Here is a 25,740-nt window from a genome sequence, read left to right as displayed (position 1 = left end):
CTCACCAGTGTAGAAGACATCATTCAATATGCCTCAGGGCATTTAAAGCCTGTGACTATTCCAATGAGTGCTTAAGAAATGTAGAGCATGTGTGCATGGTGTGTAGCGTTAGAAGTAATTTGCATTTTGGAAGCCTAAATTACAGGTGGGCATAAAGAAAATGATCAAAGCAGGGAATAGCAGGATTCTGTCTGAAACTATCAAACTGCTGTTTCATAAGGTAACTCAAAGTGAGAAAGTCTGAAATAAAAGATAAAATGGAGCCTAGAGAGAAGCCAAGCCAAATATCCCTCTGTGGAACATAAAGCCAGGGCATATGTGAATTCTCAAACATCCATACTCCGTGTCAAACTGTTTCAGTAGATATTAGCAGCATATGGAGCTGAGAGGTTCGGATTATAAGTAATCCTAAAATATAGCTTATGATTTGTACCGCAATAAAAGATGATTCCCAAGTGGTTGATCTAAATGAATAGTAAAATAATAATTATGGAGTATTTTTCATGAGACATTACTTTAATTTCCATTCATAAATCAACAACAGCACATTTAATTAGAGAAAGAGGAAAAAAGGGTTTCTGGTCTTGCAATGTGGTATGGTACCCTTCTAACGTAAGGCCACTAATTAAACATTTTTTTTCCTTTCAAGGCATCCTTCAACATTTCAAAAGCACCATATCAAAGGGGCTTCAAAGTCAAAACCCCGTTCTAAAAACCTCATGAAGTGACAGAACAGCATACATATGAAGACAAGTGACCTGCTGCATGGACTCTGTCTTTGTGGCAAGACCAGTATGAGACAAAATTCATGTGTGCTGCATATTGCATACTAATGACTGTCACTGGAAAACCTGGATATAAAAGCCTGGCTATGCTCAGGCAGTATTCAATGACAAAAGCCTTGTTAGCATCCCCAAGCAGACCAAAGTGGTTTGAATCAAACTACCGAGCTCACTACTGTCATCTGCAGAGAAGATAGATGATTGATGATTTAAATCAACCTTTTGTCTCCATGCATTATTTATAGCATCAAAGGTTTATTGATGAGCTACAGTGACTACGTTTACATGCTCAAAATATTCTGGTTTTTGCCCTTATTCTTAAAAAAGACAATATTCCTACTAAGGCTAATATAAATGAATATTCCACTAATATTCCCGTTTACATGAAGGGTTTTCCTCTGCTACAGTGTGAATGGGAATCACAAGATCTGTGCAGGCAGTGAAGTAAACCAGATAGGTGAAAAACATTTGTGAGCTGCTGCCTGATATTTTTAAGTGATATTGATATGACTGATATAATAAATGTATAGTTATGGGAACATCCAGTACCTAGGTTGTTGTTTACCACACTGCTGAGTGTTTTTGGTGCATCACACCGAGTTGTCACCATCAGTCCATGGCTGCATGTCAGGATAATAACCAATCCCCTCCGTCCCCATCGCTATCCTGAAAAGCTCTCCTCTCATTCCTCTCCTCTGTTTGCCGTTCTGCTCCAGCATATGTCATTTTGCACAACCAGATACACAACCAGTCCGTCATGCATCTCTATCCCAGCCTTTCAAACTGTTGGCTAGTTGGTTTATTTACAATGCACAGAGCTGACTGTAAACAGGCAAGAGGCCATGTGTCGCAAACTGCAGTAAAAACCCCAATTGATATGCATATTCCTAATGCGTATACATGTCCAAAGAATGCTTCTAAAACCCTAATAATATTGGCATATCCCACATGTATTCGGAAAACGCTACATTGGGAGTAAGGCCAATTTAGAATATCCAAACGGGATATGCTGTTTAATTGACCTGTACCAAATTCGGAGTATTGTCATATTTGGAATAATAGTCAGTATGGTTAGGGGTATGCTAATAAGCATCATTGAAGGATATTTCTCACTGTCATCAGGACTTTGGATATGAACGCCTGAGTCCCAGTAGATATGGACTCCCTACAGCCTGCAGGCCATTTCCACTGTATACAGCCTTTGAAGGATGACTGATTGCATAGTGACAAAGTCATATTTTGTCAGCGTAACAACCATAAATGACAGATACATAGAAAGACAGGCAGACAGTTACACTGAAATATTTCACTATTTCCTCCACCTTGTTTATACAGAATATACACAGTAATTACACAATGTTGCTAACTTAACATTACAGCTACTGTATGGGACTCCAAAGCTTATTTTTGTTTTTTTTTGTTTTTTGGTTTTTTTTAGTGTCTGATTGTATAAATCGGAAAAGCTAAGGAAAATATTACCCAGATGAATTTAGATGGGAGATCTGTATAGAATCATAACAGATGATAAAATAGGCCATAACCACATTTCCCAAAGCACTACATACAAAATAAAAACCAACATTCGTTAAGAGGCCCACCCTCATTAACTGCAAATCGAATTGCTCTCTCTGCACTACAGTAGCAGTGACCCCTTGGAAGCATGGTAAGTACATAATTATTATTGAATCATGGGGACACAAATTTTCCAATTAGAAGAGTGAATGTTTGTGTTTTTTTCCTGTATAGTGTAAGGCAAAACATACAGTATACCACTGGGTAAGTCTGTTTCTTCTGATTTTCTTCATTGGCCTTGTGTTTTAGGAATAATTACTCCAAGACTTGAAGCCTGGGATGTTTTTGTCAACTGGGAATTTAATGGACTTAATGAACTCTCTTTGTTAACGGAAGCTCAGGGTGCTCTGTGATTGCCTTCATCGCACTCAGTTCCGCAACACTGCTGATAGCTCATCCCATTTGCACAGCTCCAGTGATACACAGCCTGTGTGAACTCCTGTGATGCAATGTTAGGGGGAATAAAAGGCAGGCTGCAGCATGTCTCTGAGCCAAGGTAGGCTGGGGTGAGATGAATGGGCTTGAGAAAATAAAAACAGTGCTGCTAGGCAGACAGATAACTAGAACCCCATATAACTGGAGGGCTTTTTTCACTTCTGTTGGAGGCTATCTATTTCCCCCGTTTTCCAGTCTTTGTGCTAAGCTAGGCTAAACATGTCTCTGAGGTATCTCTGTACTAAATGTGCAGAGATGAAACTGATATTGATCTTCTTATGTAACACTTAGTAAGTCAGCAAATATTCCTAAAATGTAAAAGTATTCCTTTAAAGTTTGAATAAATCACTCTATAGATTATATTGATATATACAGGGCCTTGGATTGCAAAGTACAGCGCAAAAACCTCCACAATAGCAACAATACTGCCTTATTTATAAACTCTATACTAGACTACAACACCTATACATGATCTAATTGTTAATGTCAAAATTCACCAGCTTATTTGAGACCTCCTCGCTAAACTGTAGGTGGATTTCAGTATCTCACAGCACACTCATATGCATACTCTTGTGCAGTTAAGGAATCTGCATGTATACCAGAGCTTTTGTTCAGAGTACGAAAGCCTGTTTATCCATGTAGTCTGTGGGCAGACTAGGTCTCAGCAGCACACTTACACCTTAAATCTCCCCACAACATAAAGCCATAAATCTGAGCTTGCCCAGAGGTAAGAGCAACTACCACTAATTAACTGTAGCAGGATGAGAGGTCAAGGCCTGTGTCGCATTAGCGTGAGAAAACACTATTTTTCAATTTACAGTATATTGGTCTGGTGCGTTTTAAGTAATAAAGATTTAAGCTTGCAGTACAATGGGCATGAATACAAATACACATGCTGTGTACACAGTAATTCATGTTTCCACCCTCACTGCAGCTATATGAACACAAGGGCTTTCAAATGAGATGACTAAATTGTCTTTATACAGCTGACACTTTAGATATGATGACTGCCTTAGGGAATGTCCACAAAGCAAGATCACTGATCCAAAGTAAAGCTCAATTTAGGCACACAGAACAGAATTGGTTTTCAATGAATATGTCTAGCCCTTAAAGGACTCTGGTCCAAGGACACAGTAAGCTCTGAGGAGGTCAGCTCTCCCTCGGTGCAGACCTGTGGGCCATTCTCTCACACTTTGATCTGAGCTCTGATGATGGTGTGGCAGGCACAGACTCAGGAGTGGAAGGATTAGGGACAGGAGGGACATGGGGAGTGACAGCTTCCTTTGTATTCATTTTATCCTCATTTTGAGCATAACGGCAGGCAGCATGCAAACCAGTGGCTTCTCTAAGGTGTTTCTTTTTCAGGGTGTAAAATCCTCAACTCTTAAAAGAGAGATCAAAGGCGAAGCAGGCTCATTGATAACTGTATAATGGCTCACTTTGAGAGAACAGGCGTTTTGCTGAGATGGGCGCGTGGTTCAAACTGCAAGCTATTAGTCATGCTGTCGGCTCATTTCCATATGTGTTTTATTGTCTCATGGGCAAAGGCTACTGCACCTATTCGGATTTATTGCACTCAGAGTAGATCTAATGATATTTACACCTACGGCAAAAACAAAGGACCTTGTATCTCTTTGTCTCCATATGAAAAGGCTCTTGAAAGGTGACATTGTGAATGTGCATTTCAGAAGTGCGCGCTTTTCTTTGATGAGCTTTTAACCTTGCTTGTCTGGAACCATATGAAGAAACATAAAAGCACAGCTGTCTCAGAAAGCATTGTTTTTACAGATTGAATATGAATTCAGCAATGCAGACATATTTTATGTAAGGTGACAAGGGATATGACAAGAACAAATGCTTGGTGAAAAAAATAAAGAACAACATGCTTGTTTGGGCGCTTTTTTTACAGCCACAACAGTACTGACATATGCTGCTCCTCAGCAACTCTGAAGTTCATTATTAAACTAATCATTAAAATTAAATACCATATGAAATGGCTGGTTAGCCATTATTGTAGTATTAAGGTTACATATGGCACTGGCTACATAGCAATTAGCCATGTAGGCTATACCTTTATTGGTGTCAATTTTAGCATTAGCTCTTAGCCATAGCTGTGGTGTGAATTCCAACAGCTAATATAATATTACTAATAGTCCAATATAATATCAGCTGCAGTCCAGTGTTGCTTTCCACAGTGAGTAAGTTTACACTACTACGGGGTTTGATCATATTCTGGATATGTGATTTACATTGAAGAGAAACATGGTTATTCATCTCCCTGTACACTTGATCATAAAGGCATCAGGTTTCTGATCGTCAGCCTGCAGGTGCGTCTTTGATTCCTAAACATCTGAGTCACACATTTCTGTACAGACTGAGTTACCTTTACAGTAGAAAATGAACATAGTTTCTGGCTGACTGAACTCTGCTGCATTTACTACTGAGGTGGATTTAGCTTCTCTACCTGATCACCAGTAATGTCAAACAAGAGCAACAATACAGTTCATGATCTGCATTACTGACGTTAGACCTTTCCTTTATTTGGTGTTGATCATCAATTACCATTATATTATATTATAATCAGTTGATGACGTCAGGCATGGCAGAGATAGTGAGAAACCTGGATAAGGTGTTTACATGCCACAATATCCCTCTTTCTATTAGCATACCCAGCTAGCATCCAGCTTTCTCCAAACTGGTGGTGTTTACATGTGAAACACATAACTGGTATACTCAAAAAACCTGATCACATCCAGGATACTTGTGCTCATATAAACAGACTCAGTGTTTTACAACTATTACTATCTGGATGTATCTATGCCAGTTTCTACTTTGTGACAATGCAATTTCAATTAGATAATCCATTGGGGTTTTCAATGGTTTACTTAGCTTAATGAGACTCTTCTCCACCCATGAAATAATTTCTTTAAATTACCAAGGAGAAGACATGTTTTTTACAGGACAGAAACATAATGTATGTTAGAAAAATATAAAGCCAATAATGTTGTACAACAACAGGTTCCTCCGTGAAATTTCATAGAAATGCACAACTGCTGTCACAGAAGATAGAGTACCAAAAAATCCTGAATATGTTTGTTTATGCAGTACATACAGTACGAATTCACTGTCACTGCTTCACTGTAGTAATGAAATGTGTATGAGGAGACACAGAATTTCTCTGCTCATGGTCTTAATATTAAAATTTCTGGAAGTACAACATCACTAAGGGTGGTGTTGTTGCCCTGTTCCCTCCTGCTTCTAATCCACTCTGTTTGAGAATCATGAGAACACAGACTCCCGGTGGTCACCGGACGTAAACACTGCATGAAGGTAATTACAATGGGATGAACTGCGGCTAGGATGCCCTGGGAGGCCTAATCTGATCCCCTGTCCCCACACTTTAACTGATCTGAAAATGTACACACACCAAGCCTGGCAGCAGCCATCTGAATCTCATGGTCTCTTCTTGCCAACCTCAAGGGGAAAGTACATAATATACCTGCCTTGTCACGTAGCAGACTTCCTTTATTCATGGCAGGTACAGGGATATGGGGGATCAACAGATGTGAAAGTGTTGGTAGGAGTGTTCCCCAAGGCTGGTTGCCATCTTCAAGTAGTCCTGTCACTTTTACACTACAGTGAGGGATATAGATATAAAGTATGAGGGTATAAAATCAGTGTTTTGAAACATTGGGGCGTTAGTGGATTTATTGAGTGTAAAAGTCTTCTGAAGGATTGCCTGATCAAAGTATCCACCTTTAAATCCCAAAGGAGATTTATTCACCAAGCTTCCAGGTCTAATCAGAATCTCCCTGCAGACACCAGCACAAGTTAGAATCCTTTGCACAGGGATGGTGGTGCAGAAAAAAAATATAGCTCATATACTAAAATAGATTCAGCATTGCAAATATAGACAGATATATGAAGGAGTAAGGGTCTACTGCGTGAATGCATGGGGCTGTGGTCATCATTAAAGTGCTTAATAGACCATGTCGGCCGTAGGACCTGACAGGCAAGCTGGGCAGAGTGGAGGATCCAGAGAGAGGGTCACCTTCATGTAGAGACAGCTCTGTCACACTGGGGCCATGAAGGGAGCCACTCTGCCACCCTGGTCTGGCCTAGACAATGCATGTCTATGGTCAACCAAGCAGAACAACAAATCCCCCACCTCCTCCAGACTTAAAAAAAAAAAGAGAAAAGAAACAAACTCTGAGGGAATTTAGACACTAGATCAAAATGGTACTTTCAGGCTGCCGCTTGAGGTAACTGTACAATTCCTTGAAAGAGACATTATCTAAATAATCATTATTATTACAAATATAATTGCTTGAACACAATTATGTTTTTAGACTGCAACATGTAACCATGGACTGCAAAAACAATTAGAATAGTGCATTCAGTATAGTGCAGATGTACACCAGGTGTGTACAGTCAAGATGGCGGCGAACATAACGGAAACAGGGATTTATTCATGTCATATCGTGCCTCACTTTAGTGGATCATAACAATCAGGTATGGAATTAATCAGCAGATACTGATGTCAGTTTTTCAGCCACAACAGAGGCCAAAATGTGGCCTGCAGTAGACTAGGTAAACCTTGTTTTTAGCTTAGCTGATTGCCAGAAATGCCTTTTGCTATGTCGTAATGCATATTGTAAAATGGCGAGGACTGTTGAAAAGATGAAAGTCTGAGCTTTACGATAGGCTCATAAAGAATGGTGTTATAAAATAGGCTTTTCAAAAATTGTGAATCACTGCAACCATGAGAGGTCCTTGAGCATACAGTCATAAATGTGCACAAAAGATATTGGAATGATGGGTCCAGATTAGCTACAGACAGATACACACACACACATGACACACACATGGAGATAAAAATCATGCTGTAACAAAAAAACTGAGAGGAACTGCCAAAACATATAGATGATCTCTTTTTACTCTTTTACTCTCACAGTATAGAGAGGCAATTTGGACAATTGCTGAAAATGGTACAAAAAATATATGCAACAGAAGGCAGAGGTGACTGAAAGAGCAGACCAGGGCCAACCGGCTACTATCTGTGTATGTGGGATTGTCGTTAAATGCAGTCAAATCCCAGAGACGCCTTGTAAAGTGGTGCCATCTTGGTCTGAGCACAGGTGCATCTCTAAATGAGGAGGAATGAGGAGAGACCCAAAGCCCACTAACATCCCAACGAAAGAGAGGGGGCATGCCATTCAAGGTCACAGTGAATTGCAGCAGCACCGACTGCAGATTGATTGGGAGTACAGGGAGCAGCTGGCTGAGAGGAAACAGGAAGGTGACTGAGGGAATCACCAGGTGGCTCCCGTGAATTATGATGCCGTCTATCCAGGGCTTTCTATTTCTCATGCAAACTAAAAAGTGCAGAATTGAAGTGTCCCTGTCATGTGCTGTTTGCCTCTGGAGTGATTTGCATGTAGGTGCTGCAGAAGTATACGTTTGGTCAGAAACTAGAGTTGTTGCTGTAGTTTGATTTGAACTATATGGATAACTTTTCACAAATGGCCAGAGGATAATACAGCTAATTACAGTTTTCTAAATGTGGAGTTCATCATGAATATTGATAAAGCATTAATTAGTTACTAAAACTGGAAACCATTTTCTCTGCACCAAATACATCACGTGTTTTTGGAGCAAAAATGTACTGCATCAAGTTAGAGGAGGGAGGAATTATATTTGACAGCAATAAATAATGTTACCAAACAACTCTGTCACTTAGAAATGTCTTCTCTTTGGACAAGAAAACACTGGATCAGGCTACAGTATGTTTTTCTATAACATCTCTTTATCAATAATGTAACACAAGCACAACATAACCCAGAGAAGCCTGATTAGTATTTAGTGTGGATCATAATTACGCATTATGCCTGATGGAGCTCTATGCCAAACACATACACATTTCACTATGGCTCAGCCTCCTTCTGGAAAAGCCAAGGACTCTTGCAGGACGGGGCTCAGGTGGGGAGCCAATAATTCCCTGCATTAGGTAACTGGAGCCATGATGGCCTTGATTACGCCACAGCAATCTGATGTGTGTACTTACCTCAAAACTCTTCTTTACAGTTTCATAACAGAGCCTCTGCACCGCATCACTGAATGGCAAATACTGTAGTGTGCCTGTTCTTTTAATTGCTCAGTGACTTTGCTTTGCTGAGTCCAGATAAAAAGAAAACTTCCTGTAAGGGAAATTATCAGATGAAGTGCTTTCTCAATATCCAAATTGATTGGTGTCCTCTGGCGTTGCTCCAGAGAGTTCAGCGCTCTCCAGATCAAAAAGTGCATTCCACCCTCTAAACACGGCGCGCTGCTACAAACACAGAGACACACAAACACCCGCAAACATCACAGGCGTGAAGTAGTAATTATGCGAGTCTGGATTTCAGACACAAATTGGTCTTTTTACACCTAATAAAGTAAATCGTTTGTAACATTTGCTTTTGGCAGTCTACTAGACATATCTAAAAATGATCGGATATTATTTTGTCCCATGTACTCCATCTCACGCTCTTTGCTCGCCTGCAAGGGGGCTGAGACCTAAACGATACAGATACCCAGATTTTATTCCATGCATATTGTCATTACCAGGGGTTTATGGATGTGACATTAGATATTAAGCTGAGTGAGATTTGTAGGTTATCTGGCATTCCAGGCTGTGTGCAAAAAGTCAAACCATGAAACAGGATTCACCCCTGTGCTTGCTCCAGCAGGCACTTCCTTCAGCATATGGCATGGTGACTAAATCTTTAGGCTCTCTGGATTCATCTGTATGTGAAATGAAAAAGGTGGATAAAGGTACAGTAACACCTGATTTAAATTTAAATATGTTCTATGGTCCTGACAGTAGCGGCATCATTCATAAAAGGCGAGTGTGACATTTACGATATTAAGGTCACCGGATGACAATGAAAGAAATGTTTAATCTACTAAATTACCCCATGAAATGATTACTTCAGTAGGCCTACTTCATAATGATTTAATGCTAACATGTCGTATAATTTTTAATTAACTTGGAACAGGAGAGAATGTGGAAGCCGGGGGTTTAGCTCAAGGACTTGCTGCACATTCAAAATCATGCGTCTGATATTCATATGCTCAACAGTTTCTCTATCACAAATTAAGTCACAGAAATAAAACAAATACATGTCCAGAGACAAATGGTTTGTTTCTTGCACAATACAGAACAGGCTTTTTACTAACAACCAGTAAAATAATCTTTAAGTAAATTTGAATTGTCACTCTGAACTCTGAACTCTGAAAGTGTGCGCCGGATACAATTTGGGATGAACCTCCAATGCATCATTTCTAACATCTTTGCATTGGTAAAATCTGATTTATTTATATATAATTATTAGTAGAGGCCCTATGCCTTTATTATTTAGAAATGTGACCAATAATTTGTGACCAATAATTTGATATATAGATTGATTCCACCTCTCTAAACTATTTTTCAAGCATGCTAGCATGCTACAGCTAAGTGGTGCGCTGCCAAAATGTTCTGGATGAAACTCATACTCCACAATTATTGTTCTGCAGGTCTGAGTAAGTGGATTATTAAACTATTTTGACAGTAATTGGGTCATGGAGCATATGCATGTAAACTGGAGACAGAAAACACTTCACCACAAAGGAAAGTGTGAAAGGTCTAAGTGTTTTTTTAGAGGTCAAAAAGAAACAGCATAAATGAGATGCTTTCTGAGTTGCAGTACCAGAGATATGTAAAGTAAAAATAGCTCTTTTTTAAATGAATTTATGATTTACTGTATGCTTAAGAAATAAAATAAGAAGAAGAAATAAAATCAAACTCTCTGCATCATATTGAATTGCATACCATCATTCTTTTGCATTGTGTCAAATTGCATTGTGTTGAATCAAATCATGGGCACTGCATCACAATAGGGCTGAATCGCATCGTATCACATTGGTAGTTGCTTCATATGTATCTTTCATGTATTATATTGTTGGCAATGCATCGAGGTCGTATCGGACTCAGGGATGGAGATACACATCCCCACTCTGAAAACAAATGTCACTGCCAGTAGACGGGATAAGACATTTGCTGGGCCAGGAACAAGCATCCTACAGCTCAGTGGCAATCTCCAGCATCAGAGCAAGGCAGTCCTGTAGTGTTGGGGCTAATATATCTCCTCATAAACCCGCACAAGGTGCTGCATTGCCTCTTGAATTGCTGAGTAGGCCTGAATTGAGCCAGTTTCAAATTGTGAGTCAATCAGTTCAGGCCAGGCATAGTGCGTCAGCCCTCGTTAGCTGTGACCTTGGGAGATAATAATGGCACTAAACCGGGTGTATGTGTGGGGTAATAGCGCCGTGATTAAAGAATTATGTAGGAGAGCATAAACATTGGCGTGTCTGCCAATGCACACAATCATTCACCTGAGCCTGCAGGAAGACTGCTGCGGTTTTGATAACAAAATGATGAGAGGGGCCAGCCTTGTAACTTGTGTACATTTGTGGATACAACTTAAGTCTTGCGAATTTTGAATGGAGTCTCATAGCTGTCTTGATATTCTCAAACTGTAAATAAATATGCCTGAATATAGGCTGGCTGACTGGTCAGCATAACATGCACCGTCCCCAGTTTCCTGTCAGTTAAGTCGTAAGACCAAACAATACGGAGTGTAAATGTGTGTCATGCAGATGGGGACTATTATAAATATTCATTTCTGGCTGTATACATATCCTGGATGTAGACATGCAGTTGTGCACTTCTGAACCACAAACAGATCTACAAACATTCCCAAGGCTCCCAATACCTGTCAGCTCTCTTCCTCATGCATTCTCTTTGATAAAACACACGGGAACCAACGCATTAACAAAACACAGGAAATAGCTCCGCTCAGTATGTTTTAAGGTTAGGAAAAGGCTTTCTATGAGAAATCAGAAGGGTACCGGCAGTGAAAAACTGTAAATAATCTCAGAGCAGAGAGGAGAGCTAGCTGTATGGCATTAGGATTCAAGTCCCAATGTGTACTCAACAAAAAATAAGTCACGAAAAGGAAAGAAAATAACAAAACAGAGCCAAAAGAGGTTACAAAGAACAAAATGTCAACTTCAAGATAAAGTTTGAAAAGATTTAAAATTATTTAAGACAAGAAAACAGAACAAAATGCTACCTATTCTTTTTCCAGTGGGGAACAGCGAGGGGTCTTTGTTCCCGAACTTTTTATTAATACATTTTCCTATCACTCAACACTAACAAAATGTCATTCATGACAAAGATTTCACATGCTGTATATTATCATTTCTGTTCATCTTAAGACTTTTTCTTTGATTGTGTGTAAAAGCAATAATTACCTAGTTGTTATTTAAAGAATGGGTAGCACTTGATATCTGTGCATAGGGGAGTCTAATAGAGAGCTGAAATTGCTGTTTCTATTCCCCTGTATCTACATTGTACATAAACAAAATAGTAGGAGAAACCTTTAATGATGGTGGAACAGTTAGCAAGCCCTTAAGTAGCCTGACAGGCTACTAATTTGTATGTCTAAAGGTGTTAATGTTAACTGTACTGTGGTACTGCACTCATTTTGCCTACTTATTCAGTGTGAAAGCTTCATACAACCACATAAATCATTCTTTGGATGACATTCATCTTAATCTGGGATGCCATCTGATTTCTTCCCTTGAAAACATTTCATGTGTACAGCTAAAGTGAGAGAGAATGTCCCCTGTGTGTCAAACCACAATAGAGAGACCTTGTACTCCGACCAAACACATCTGTAAGACCGGGGACTATGATTGAAGGATAATTGGGTGCAAGCTTGTTGAAATGGAACCCTGTGATAGACCAGGAAATTCCAGTTTCATGGACATGGCCCTGGCAAGGTCAACAGACACGACACTGAGTTCAACACCTGGCTTCATAAAAGCCACAAATGAACGACTGGAAGAAAGAGCTATGAGGCCAACGAACTAGATCTAACACAGGAGCAAAAGTAAGAGTCATGCCTCAAACTGATTAGTGCTAATACATCACATGTTCGTGTCTTTATCATGATGTTTTTTACTTCATACATAACCTGCCGAGAAGCTTATTTTTTGATGCGCAGCCATGTTAAACGTCTCGCCTTGTAACTTTAATTAAGTGCATTAAGAGGAACGCACAGATTCAGCATTCTCATTACTATTCACTCAATAATAATTAAAATATCCATCTGTGAGTGTTAAATTGAAAATGTTGCCATGCGTATCACAATTGCAGCATAATGTGTCACCAAGATTTGTGGACCAGTTGGAGGTAGAAGATGACTGGATGTTTTGTACATGACTAGATAAAAAGGGTTTCCCTGGTTATTCATTCAAATATGCTGTTTGGTTAGTCCTGCCCACTGGCACAGACTCAAAAGGACCTCGAAGATGGACCAAACACACTAGAGGGGACAGTGCTGCATTAGTAATGAGATGACTGAGAGTGTGACAGCTCTGTCTAACACACACACACACGCACACACACATTACAAGCAGTATTGGCTGGACTGATTCTGCATGGTAATTAACCATAATGATGTAAACAAGAACTCATTCCACCAAGGTCCGCCGCCGATGAACAGCAATCTGTTACACTATCTGTGAGATTGCCGAGATTTACTCAGTTGAGGAGCAACTGTCAGGCTAAGAGAGAGACCTGCTTTGCATGGAAGGTATCTCACCCCCTTCATTCCAGCTCAGCTCCTTTGATCAAGGAAGAAGCATTTATAAGGTGGCGGAAAAAATGTGTGACGACACCAGTGTTTTAGGCTTAAGCACAACTCTAAACAGATGGGAGGAAACCAGGCTTTCAGGTGTACAGAAAGGACTAGATTATTTTTGTTGAAGTTCTGTATGTGTTGGTTTAACTGAGGAAGCTTCAAAGCATACAAGATACCACTGTCCACGTACCGTCTCTACTCGAGTTTTTCTCTTGTCGTAAACAATATGATTCAAAAGTAGCCTCCCTCAGGTATAAGACTTGAGCCTTACTTTGAAAATAGGAGCATTGCTGCAAATGACTCATTCCAACACTGAAGTTTATCTGAATGCGATGTAGTTAATTAAAACTAATTGTCACTAACTATTATTTCCTTGGGTAAATCCCCAAGCTTTCCTCCTGTTTTAATGCGTGAGAAGTCAAACCAAAGGTAAGAAAAGAGTCACTCTGTCATTCCTGTTGTGAAGCAGAGAGAAAGATAGACAGAAATGCCTTTTGTTCTCCTGTGTTGCCCACATTCTTCAGGTATGTTTAATTAATGCATGCTTATTGTGGCGTTCTTGTCTCATGGCGTATGGCGGGAACAACATCTGTTTAATCAACAACTTCCTCTGACAGTCCCTCAGTTGGGTGCGAGCTGTCGCTTCTATTCTCAGATGGTACCGCAGAGGGATATGAGCCTCATAGAAATTCAGAAGATCGTCTCCAGGAGCTTCTCACAGCCAGGTACAGCAGCAGAGGAAAAAGATGAAGTGAAAGCAGTCTGAGTGCTGAGCCTGAGTCTTATACTGCTTGACTGTGCTTTAGTACTTAAATTATTTGAAGAGCCTTTATTATTGTCAGAGCACATTAATCTAGAACGGAACTGCTGCCATTTCCCTTGCAGAAGATCTAGGTGGAGTAGCCTTTGTAGGAGATAGGGTTTAGTCTTGCTGATGATTGCTGTGGGCTTCCCGTGCTTGTAATCAAGACACTAGCATGCTCACATCAGCCCACTCCACATAGACACTCAGGAGATTACCTCTTCAGTCCCCATCAACTGTGATTACCCCTCTTGAGGTGTGTGGAAATGTCATATTTTACATATCCTAATATTTCACCTCACATAAAGTTCTGCAGTCTTCCCTGGAGTGAAGAAAATGTCAGGGGAAGGTGATGTGGCAGGGCAGTCTCCTCCACCCAGACCGGAAGCTCCGCCTCTTGCTGTGGTTGCTTCCTTCTAAATCAGGGCACTGGGGTAATTGGGGTTCCAACGGTCATTAACTTAGACTAGGTGGCAGATCACCACAACTACTATCAGTGTACTGTAATTGGATCTAATTGGCCCAGTGTTGCCAATGATTTGGATCAGACAAATAGCAATGACTAATTTAAATGGCGGCATGACCTTTAAAAAGCTTCAGTCTAATTAACCTTTGACGATGCACGCAGGTACTGTATGCGGAGCTGGGCCACAAGCAATGACTGGCTGACAAGCCACAGAGGAGGCTGGGTTATAATCACATATTGTAGCTAAGCGTTGATTGGGGGATGACACCCTGTGAAACCATCCGTGGCAAACACTGTACTACATTTTTTTCCACTTTTGTGCAAGGCATCTGGTTCTTCTGTAGCTCTTAATGGGTGAATAAACAATGCTAAAAATTCTTACATTTGTTCCAAAAGAACCAAAACAAACATACGCACTATAGCACAATCTCAAGATTTTTAAAGAGCAAAGGACAGACTAAAAATTTGGACCTGCGTGCTAAATTTCAAAAAACAAATACACTATATCTGCTGGCACAGATAAATTCAGAGACATTTTCTTGCCAATATGCTTACTTTTAGATGTAAGACAAAAATGAAACATTTTTAAATTTCAGTATTGTCTCTTTCTCACACAGCACTTAGCCTTTGCACTCTTCTGTGACATATGGGGCTCTATTTTCATAAAGCACAGGTACATGCTGCATGGTGCATGGCAGAAGTGTGCAGACAGCTAAAAACTGACATTTAGTTGAATCTCGGAAATACATGAACAATTTGTTTAGTCTGTGGGAAGCCTCAATAAAATCACCTCATTTCCTTCACAGTAAAAACAGTAATTGCTACAGCCTACCATATAGAGTCCGCAGTTCATTAGCAAATAAATTCTGGCAAATATTATCATTAAGAAAATAATTGAGTGATGTCATGGAGGAAATATGAACAAAACAGAATACTGGGTGACAACGACAACAAAGACTAACCACGTTGTATAAGCAGATCAGCAGTAAACCTCTCATTCTTCTATCCCAATTAACAGCACAGTTTACTTTGCTATGATCAGAAGCCAAGTATGAGCACAATCAAGCCTCTATATTTCTCTAAGCCATTATATAATTAAATCTGGAGTCGCTTGCACTCCCGGACAATAATTTACGAGAGAGGGGAGAGAAGCAGACAGAGGAAAAGTTTGCGCGCGATCTGTTCAGTGCATAAATGGAAGTTAATTAATCACTTGGGGAGTCAGCACACCAACATGGAATAGGGTGGAGTACAAAGTCGTTAAGTTTGATACAGTGGTATTTGGAAACATAAATAATGACAAAGACCCTCCAGTACACTTAAAGGCAGCAGTAAAAACACATTTTCAAGCATCACCAGTGACCTACATTAATACAGGTGGAACAATAAAAGTTATTTACTGCATATTTCACATTATTCCCCAGAACAGAGGAGACGCTTTTACAACTGGTCGGCAAAAACAGAATAGACGACTAGGTCAGAGTCAACATGCACCCAAACCCAAGTGTGTTCCTATCTCGCAGACACCTTGGAGACACGGTCCCTTGTCCCAATGATGCATTGTTTGTTTGTTCTTCACTTGCTGCCCCAGTCATGTTAAACAGATTATCTAGCAGGGGCTATCGACTGTCATCTTCAAGCAGAGCGTGCATGCTGATGTGTCACTATAAGATATCATTTGTGGCAATGCATTTTGTGAACACATGTCGGTCAAAATGAATGGGAGCTAATGCTCCTAGCAGCCTTGGAATGAGCCCACAGAGAAGGGTGGCTAATCCTATCATTCTACACCATTCATCTCCAATCCACTTGGCTTTCAGCATTTTTTTCTCAACGGGCAATTTGTGGCTTCCCTGCTGGATCTCCTTGAAGCCAGTATGTTATGACTACAAAACACTTCCAGGACTGCCTGGGAGTCAGATAGAAGGCCACTAAATGCAGTCTGCGACCCTGTCACTGTCTACACTGACAGCTGCCAGCCCACTGCACAATGCCAGAAATAGCTTAATGACAGATACTTTCGGAAAAGCATCAAATTGTGGCCTGTCAACGTCAAATTAGGAACAAAAAGGAGGCTCAGTTACCCACAAGATCATTAGTCAACAACTAAAATGCTCACTGTATCTTTCTCCCACATACCCTCGAGACTGAAATCCTTGTTATTTTGTCTAAACAGAATGCTCCCTAAAGACTCAAGAGGAAGGCTAAATTAAATGAAACAATAATGATGTTTTGGGTAAACATGACTATTTTTTTATTCTAAAGGTCACAGTCTAAGGGGTGTTTAATGTGGTCTCTAAAATGAACCAGAGTCTAAGGCTGAATGGCTTCCAGATGGTGGCGTCCCCCTCCACACAGACTGTCTGTTCCTGCCTGACAGATGCTACGCTTGCTTCCAGGGAAGAATCTGAGCAGCCTTCCATGACTAACCAAGACAGGGGACCTGCATTAACCGTCTCCTCAGTCCCATGTACTGTATGACTTCCCAGCTCTTGGGAGAGGAGGTCCCCCGGGGTCTGACCGTACTCAGTTACAGTACACAGAGTACCCCAGAGTGCACTGTAATAATGCACATGCACACTGGTGAATTACTTGGGACTAAAAACCTAAACTTGGATGCAGGTTAAATTATTCTTTGAGTAGGAAGATAATGTGAATGGCAGGTCTCTGTCAGTGGTTCAAAATCTGCTTATCTTACCCACTGTATGGCACTTTAAGTCACACATCACAGAAAATTTTTTTTTATATCTGTTGTCCTCTGAATATTCTGTCAATTCAGTAGTGTGGTAATGCTGAGTAGTGAGTTTCCCCAACAATCTCATCTGTTTCCAAATAGACCATAATAACACGGCATGCTCAGTATACCAGAGCAACCATGATGATGCCTTGTTAATATGGTCTGGCTCAGGCAAATATTGATAGTCTGCTGGAGCTCTTCACTCCAATCGACCAGCGAGGCAGTGTTATTATCACGATTTATGTCTAGAATCAATCCACCAAAAATCCATATTTCTAGCTATATTTCCACTTTGGCTCCTCACCTGAGCCTCCTTTGGAAGCAAACAACATAGTGTAACAAGCACTGAGCAGAGGAGGGGGCTGTTTGACAACACGGAGCTCATCAGCCCAGAGCTGCAGCTCTACTCACAGCCTGCACAGCTCCCACGACTCCCCTGTGTGATGTTGCAGAGCCCAGCCGGCAACGCAGGCATCCTGGCTGTGGGCTGTGGTCAGTCAGAGCCCAGGGAGCTGTGACAGCCTGCTGCTCTTTCAGCCGCAGACAAAAATAAATAAATATATATATAAAAAAAAAAGCACTGAAGCGTAAGAGTCCTCTAGGCAGGGAAGAAATTAACAAAGAACGTCACTAACAGACACATTCAAACGTGCCTCAGGAAAATGCATGTAAAAGACATAGTGTACATATGCACATGCACACAAATACACGCTATCACTTTCCAGCATGCACTGCAGCCAAATGATTTGGAAAACACTACTCAATAGGCCGTCCAGCCATCTGATATTTATCCAGAGACCGAGGCAGAGTGAAAGCCTGGACCGTTCCAGATAGCTTTCAACTTCAGTGTGGGGGTTAAACGGCAGGTTTTTTGGCTCAGGTTGATCGTCATTTTTCATCTGAAGGCCATCCCTCAGTAAGGCCTAGAATTGCATCCTACTGTACACTTACAGTGTGCCCTATGGGCCAGGGGTAGTGCTATAAACAAAATGGGCACATCTGCCTTTACATTTCAGCCAGTATGGTGTTGGCAAAGTATCAAGTGTGAGTGAGAAGCCTTTAGAGAAAAAAATAAGCCACTGCAACTTTGTGTGGAGATTTTTTCTTATGCAGCACCTAATGGTTATTGCTTAACACCTGGAACATTTTCAAAAAGAAAAAGAAATCTATAAAAATGTACTTCTCTAACCTAGGACTGTTTACATAACATTGCAAATAAAGCCAATTATCTCTCAACACTAAAACAAAGAAGCAATAATCTAATTTTAATGCCATCATGATCCACTACGTGAGCTGCTCCACAAGTATAACTTTGAGACTTTATAGACTTAGGGATATATATTCAAGCTGTTTCTTCCAACTGAATTTTATTTTATAGTAATGGTAAGAATACAACCTAGAAACTGCATCCCTAAAGTCAGACCGGAATTGCCTTGGGTTGCCTAAAAGTCACATTTTCCATCTTCCCCAGTTCCTTCCCAGTAGAGCTGTAAATCAGTGCAAAATCACTTCAGGACAGGAAAACCCCTTCTATCTAATTTCTGACTTCTGGGGATACTAGTAAATGTTCAGTCGTACACACTGAGCTGCCCTACGGTAGAGGAAATGCATTTTCAGTTCTGAAATCCAGTGGTATTTCTCAACTCCCTGTCTTAACTTGCTACAGTCACGAGGAGATTTTGATGTGCAGATGATGACTGTGGTAGCTGTTCTGTTTCATAGCCTGAAGGGTGGCTTTGAGCTCTAAGAAAAAGGGATTAACTACCAAGCCCTGCTTCTTTTTAATTTTTCATGCTCAAGTTTATTTTGTATTAGGCTTTGTTTTGACTCCTATTCCTTTGTAATGCCCTGGAATCCCCATTAGGGAGCCAGTCGTCTAGGATTCCCAAAACCCCCCCTCTCTTTTACCCACTTTGTAGACCCATTTGGCGGGGTGCCCGTCTTCGGTGGGATCTCTTGTTTCTCTCACATTGCAAAGCTCATAGTGAGACCCTTTCAGATGACTCAAAATGAGCTTAGTGCTGATCGGCTAACCAAAAACTTGGACCTATTGTGCTCCGTACCAAGAGACTGGAAGACTGTTAACAAAGAATTAGGACTAGAAAACCCTTAGAGCTTCTCTTCAAGTACAGTAAGTCTTGCATATCAAGGCTCATTCTAGAGTAAAACTAAATCAAGGCCACATCCTTGCTTGAAGAAACAAACAGCCATTTCCATTTTGCTTTTGGTGAAAAAGGCTCTCTGGTGTCCTTGCAGCAAGGAGAGACAAAATGGACTGTGGCTAAAATAATGTAATGACTAGGCTCATCCTACAAGGCCAGTCAATCACAGAACACCACTGTTTTCACTGAAGGCATGCTCAACACAGAACAGCTGTATAAATACATTAGACAGAATCCAGACAGCTCCCAGTAAAAACAATAACTTTGTTTCTTATAGCTATATGGATTAGTAGATAAATAAATCAAGAGATAGGCCTAAAGTAAATAAATCTTTGGAATGTGCAGATGATTGGGATGTTTGTGGATGAAAGCTGGCAAGCTGGTGGTGTGTTCCTGCGATGAGGCCTGAGGGGCCCCGGAGCTGTAGAGTAGTCCTTCCCTGTGTCCATGAAGCCTAAAGTCCTTCAAAGTAAATTATTCTACAGTACAAATGACATTCTAATGAAATGTCATGCTGTTATTAGAGTTTAAAGATAAGCACGCATGCAGCTGATTTCAATATAACTTCAAAACACTTACCATAACTACTTCACTCATTTGGCTTCACAATCCATTTAATTACTACCTAGAGGTGTCTGTCGCACTAACAATAAGTCATCAACAGAGAAGGAATTTGCCACAATCATCTTTAATGAAACTGGCACTCATCTATGTCTCCTGTCTGTGTTGGTAAGTACTACCATTGATTGGCCACTGATGAGGCAGCAGGGCAGTGGGTTGGTGCCGAAAATGTGATTTGTGGCTATTTGGTGTGATACTGATTTGTTTATCCTCTGTGGGCAGGGCAAATCCATATATCATGCGGACCAGACTGAAACATACGGTGCAGAGCAAGCTAGAAAACTGGGATAGTGTGTGAATGATCAGCTGCTGCCAGCTGTGGATTGTGTGGGTATTGTCTCATCTAAAGCTCTTATGATTCAGCTCCACTCACTAAACCTTGGGCTTTTCTGGTGTTTTAAATGAGAGAGTGTTTCTTGAAGAGGTGGCACAGACATACGCAAGAATCAAGATGTCTGAAATGACTCGGAAACATAATGAATCACAAATAAATTACAAATCTATATCAAAGGCTTTGAAGAATTTGTGAAAGGTCATGGTTTTTAACCTAGAATTGGCTTACCAAACAATGACAAAGGAAAAACTGCATAGTTATACTGGTGACTTCAATATGGAGAGGTGGATACAAAGGCTTCCCTTTCATTTAATCACAAGCCAAAGTAGTCTACATGAAACGCCTTCATTTGACAAACATGAAACATTACCATTTTGTTGTGCTCTTTGTTGCTTTTGTTTAAATAAAGGAGGTTAAGGCTTTTCAGAACTGTATCGAAAATAAAAGATGCTAAATCCTTTTGTTCTTGTAGCTTTTCCAAATTTCCTAAAAAATTTCAAACACAGCCTTTCTCAATGAAGGCTTACTTACTGTCAAACAAAAACACAAAAGCATATAATTTATTTCTTTCAAGCCGCATAGAACAGAGAGCCATTTCTCCTCAGATGAGTGTGAGAGTGGAGGCAGACTGTACTCACCACAGTGCTCAAGCCATGCTCCTTCATCAGCCTGAGGGAGTTCTGGTAGCAGGAGGTGAGGTCATTGGTCTCAGTTGGGCCCACATGACCTCTGGCCACTGGCCCCACGGTGTGGATCACATCTGTCGGGAAGGGACAACACACAAAGCTCATTTTAACACAACCTACTTCTAGCAAGGTTACGTGGCTGACAGTATTTCTGGTAGTACCATGTAGGGTGAGGATAAGTACAACACTGTAGAACCAGCTGACCGTACAGCTGAGCAGCCGAGCCGAAGTTTTTTAGAAAAACACAATAGAATAAAGTCTGTCTTCACAATGAGACAATGGGGACGGCATGGACATCCCACTGTCTGAAATGAATGCATTTATTCAGTAAATGAAATGGCAGCTTAGATAGAAAATCAATTACAAGATTCTTTTATGCTATCTGCTCAAATATTCATATCTCTCCCTGTACTCTCCTTCTCTTCGCATAGTAATGTCTTTACCTGTCAATCACTGGTTTCATGTCTGGCCTGGACTGAGGAATGCGGCTTCTTAATTGAATCATAGATGTGATGACAGGAAAATAAGACAATCTAAGCAGTGACTTAGCAGAAACTTAATGTTCCACATTCTGCCTGACTACCCTCAGCCTTCTCAATGTTGGACAGGATCAGGTCAACATCAGTATACAAAAAGTAACTCTGCACCACCCATTGACACAGACTAACAGCAAAGATTTCAGTGACACTGTAAAAAGTGATTTTACTGCACAAGACTTAACTGTGTATATAAAACATGATATATATACCTGATAATTCCTCAAAAAGGTCATCATGGTTTGTATGCAATATAATGTCATTGTAAATTATACTGTAATTTGTGAAACCATGATTGATGGAATATTTTTCTGTTCATTCAAAAGCAGGCTGTTTCAGAGAGCAAAATAACAGTCTTTTACTTCATTCAGCAGTATTGGGTGGTGAGTCTGAATTCATGGCCCATTAAATATAGATCAGCTACGACTCATACATTTGCAATTTAACGCATCAAGTCCCCATTTCTGTGCACTAAAATATTAAACCCTCTTGAAGTATGAATACTGAAAATTCAGACCTGGTTCAGGTGAGGGCATGCAGGGAAAACACAGCAGCCTGTGCTGTAAAATGCAGGCACCTCAAGTGTTTTCTTACACCTAATCTCACCATTTATTTATAATATAAAACACTTATCCTCACTTTCCCGCAGAATAAATGTAAGCTATGTTACTGCTCTGCTTGACCATAAATCATTTATAGATTAAATTTAGTTCTCAGTTGTATGTTTGGTTGCTTAATAGGTCAGGGTGATAAAAAGCATGGGGAATAATCAAATGGGTCTCACTAGTGTTGCTTAAAGCATGAGATCTTGTGTTTGGAAGAGCTAAGAAACAAGGGTTTTGGGTGATCTTCAGCTAAGCTGAGGTTGGGCTGTAATGAGAACGGAGCTGTATGTAAGTATTGTCTTTTTCCAGAATAGCACCCTGAAAATTGCATAGCACAATGTGGTTATAATGGGACACGTGGTAAGTTGTTTTTTGTGCATAATTCATGAAGTTCCTCACTACAAGAACGGCAACATGCCAACTAGATTGTGGGCAAGCGCCAAAAACCAGACTGCTGGTGAATTCATGAAAATTTAAACAGTTCTTATCTCACCAGAACCGATGTCTCCGCTCGTATCGTCAACACTTCCACATCAAATAAATATTTATACAGCTGTGTTTCTGTAAGGTGAGAGACATATTTGACTTTGTAAATAAGGAGGGACATTACAGGAAGGACAGTGAGTTGTTGAAGAGCTCCAAAATGCTCTGGCAGCTGCTTTGGTATCTCTGAAAGACTAAACATAAATGACCTCTCTACCCTTGGTCTTGAAGAAGCTGTGGTCATTTATTTGGTTCAAAGGAAAAAAGTACAGTTGTTCTCTAAATCTAACGAAATCCAATGATGATTTGACTGGGGTGTTACAGTCAATTAATTTATTGAATCTTAATTTTCTAAAGAATTGAAAAAAGTCCCGTCTTCTGCATGAACACTAAAATACAAATAATAATTAGTTCAGCAATAATAAGAATTATAGCCTTGTCAGTGTAGTACATTAGCTATGGGCAATTTAACCTTGAAGATACACTTGCCTAAAGGTTAGGGCTTACAAAAATACTTTTTTTCAATCTGTCTGAAGACTCAGGAAATAGTTATTTATGACTACACTGTTTTTTTCATTACATACATTATACAAAGATGCTCTTTATAGTAAGAATTTGGAAAGCAGATTTAGATGGCAGATAATCCATCCAACATGGTTCTTTACCATCATTGTTCTGTGTCTCCTGGTAGAGCCCTCAGCTTTTATCATTATTTTCATCCATTAGCTGACAGACACATTTCAGTGTATCAGTGTTTCTTCGCTGGTGAGAAGCATATACCGACACATGCATACCATTATCGCTGTGCAACCAAGAGACACATAAATCCATCTTAGCAGGGTTGAAGAGATTACTAGCAGTGCTAATGTACTTTGGGGGTGGGGGTGGCTTGATTGCTGGGTTGATAACAAATGCAGGAAACATCAAGAGAAATGTCCGGATGAAATATATTAAAGGGAAGCTCTTGTTTAGTATGTTGAAAAGGAAATGAATCGGTCAATATCAGAAATTTCAAATCTTCACACCAAAAGTAATATTCTGTGGTCCTGAACTGTTATAAAACAGGAATCCACTTAAAAATATGCCAGTGACTGGGAAATAAAAGGCCAATCATTTCAAAATTAACCAGTGTAGAAACAGAGCAGGACTACCGTGTATTACTAGAAACAGGCGAGCATAGTTTGCTCTGAGCATACAGAATAAGTCATTAAGGAATTGAAAGAACTCTTCTTTATCACACATCCTACAAAATCCCCACTGCACACACCTCCTTCAAGACTCATGCCTTGCCAATTCCACCAGTAGTTAATTAGCTTCCATTTCCTGCAATGTTTTTTAGCATTTCCCCCCCCCCCCCGTGATATCTCCACTGGATTTGTTCATTGTGGTCTCTTGCTGCAGGCTACAAGGTCAGTAACACAACTGAACCAGCAAAGACTGATGATTGCCATTCAAACCACGCTTTCTTTCCCCCATGAGTCTATAGGCTCCATGAAGAAAATACAGCAAAACAAAACAAAAATAATCCCACAGGTTGACTCTTTTTATATGAGTCAAAGGATAATCACGTGTTGGTGTAAGGACTTCATTAAATACCATAAACAGACTGATACTGACTGATATTGTTATGCTGTGTTGCATCCTACAACTCGAAATACTGGGTGAAACATGAAAAATATATTTTCTTCATATTCCTGCCTGAATATTTATCCTCTCCCTAACTTCGATCTCTCAGCAATGTATAACATCGACCTTCCCAGGGACTGTAGATGGAAATTAGCCTTTTGGTTTAAATTAGACATCATATTGATTTTAATAAATGTGTGTTGTCTCTGATAAACAAATGAATAAAGTAAAGTAAAGTAAAGAACTGGCTATCTTTAAAACTTTTGACAATCTGGTCACTTGAAAATATTACATTAAAAACTGTTTTTTGGATACAATTATAAGGAAGAGAATACAGAACCACCTGAATGCACATAGTGTTTGTCTGAAAACCCTCAGCAGCAGAGTGTGTGAAATTTCTTTTTCTTAAGTTTGTTTGGGGGGATTTTCACAGCAAGGGACACTGGCAAATAACTGGGCCAGTATAAAGGCAAACATGCTCTTAAATGTTTACCCATCAAGTTAGGAGTACAATAATAAGAAAGGAAAGGCTACACAACAAGTGTAAAACATAATTCTCAGGTGCACTTTTCAAGTCAGACTGAAAATAATCCTCAAACAAGAAATAATTTGATTTGAAGGTGTGATCGTGTTGTTCTCCAAACCCTAATGCAGTAAACTACTGTATCACTATTGTAAGTTAGTAACTAGCACTCGTGGATGTCACAGATCTGCATTAATCAGTTGTATTGGGACTGAACAAGGCATATTTAAACAGTTTTTCATTGTTTAGTATAAAGCCTGTTCCATTTTGAATGAGCAGTCATCAGTTTAAGTTAAAGGACCAGTGTGTAGGATTTAATGGCATTTAGCAGTGAGGTTGCAGATTGCAACCAACTAAATACCCCTCCCCTCTCCCTGCCCTTCCAAGCATGTAGGAGAACCTATGGTGGCTGTGAAACTTGTGAAAAATGTGAAAGGCCCTCTCTAGAGCCAGTGTTTGGTTTGTCCGTTCTGGGCTACTGTAGAAACATGGCGGTGCAACATGGTGGGTTCAATGGAAGAGGACCCGCTTTCTATGTAGATATAAATCAATCAATTTCTATTTATATAGGGCTCATTCTAAGGTAACAAAAACACAGTTCTTATTTTCATGGGATTAGACACTGATTAAAACATACTTATGA

General features: G+C 40.1%; 1 protein-coding gene across 5 annotated transcripts in view; it reads right to left on the bottom strand.

Moving 5' to 3' along the window:
• macrod2 (mono-ADP ribosylhydrolase 2) overlaps positions 1–25,740 on the bottom strand; it is a 423,353-nt gene that overhangs the window by 115,022 nt on the left and 282,591 nt on the right. For all 5 annotated transcript variants that reach the window (XM_067609731.1, XM_067609733.1, XM_067609736.1 and 2 more), the window contains exon 6: positions 21,277–21,398. In XM_067609731.1, coding sequence (XP_067465832.1) covers positions 21,277–21,398 — 122 coding nt within the window. The remainder of the gene's footprint in view (positions 1–21,276; positions 21,399–25,740) is intronic.

This window comes from Thunnus thynnus, chromosome 14 (genome assembly GCF_963924715.1).
Source record: "Thunnus thynnus chromosome 14, fThuThy2.1, whole genome shotgun sequence".
NCBI classification, from domain to species: Eukaryota; Metazoa; Chordata; class Actinopteri; order Scombriformes; family Scombridae; genus Thunnus; species Thunnus thynnus.
The sequence above is the reverse complement of the archived record's forward strand: the minus strand, read 5'-3'. Positions and strand labels throughout refer to the sequence as shown.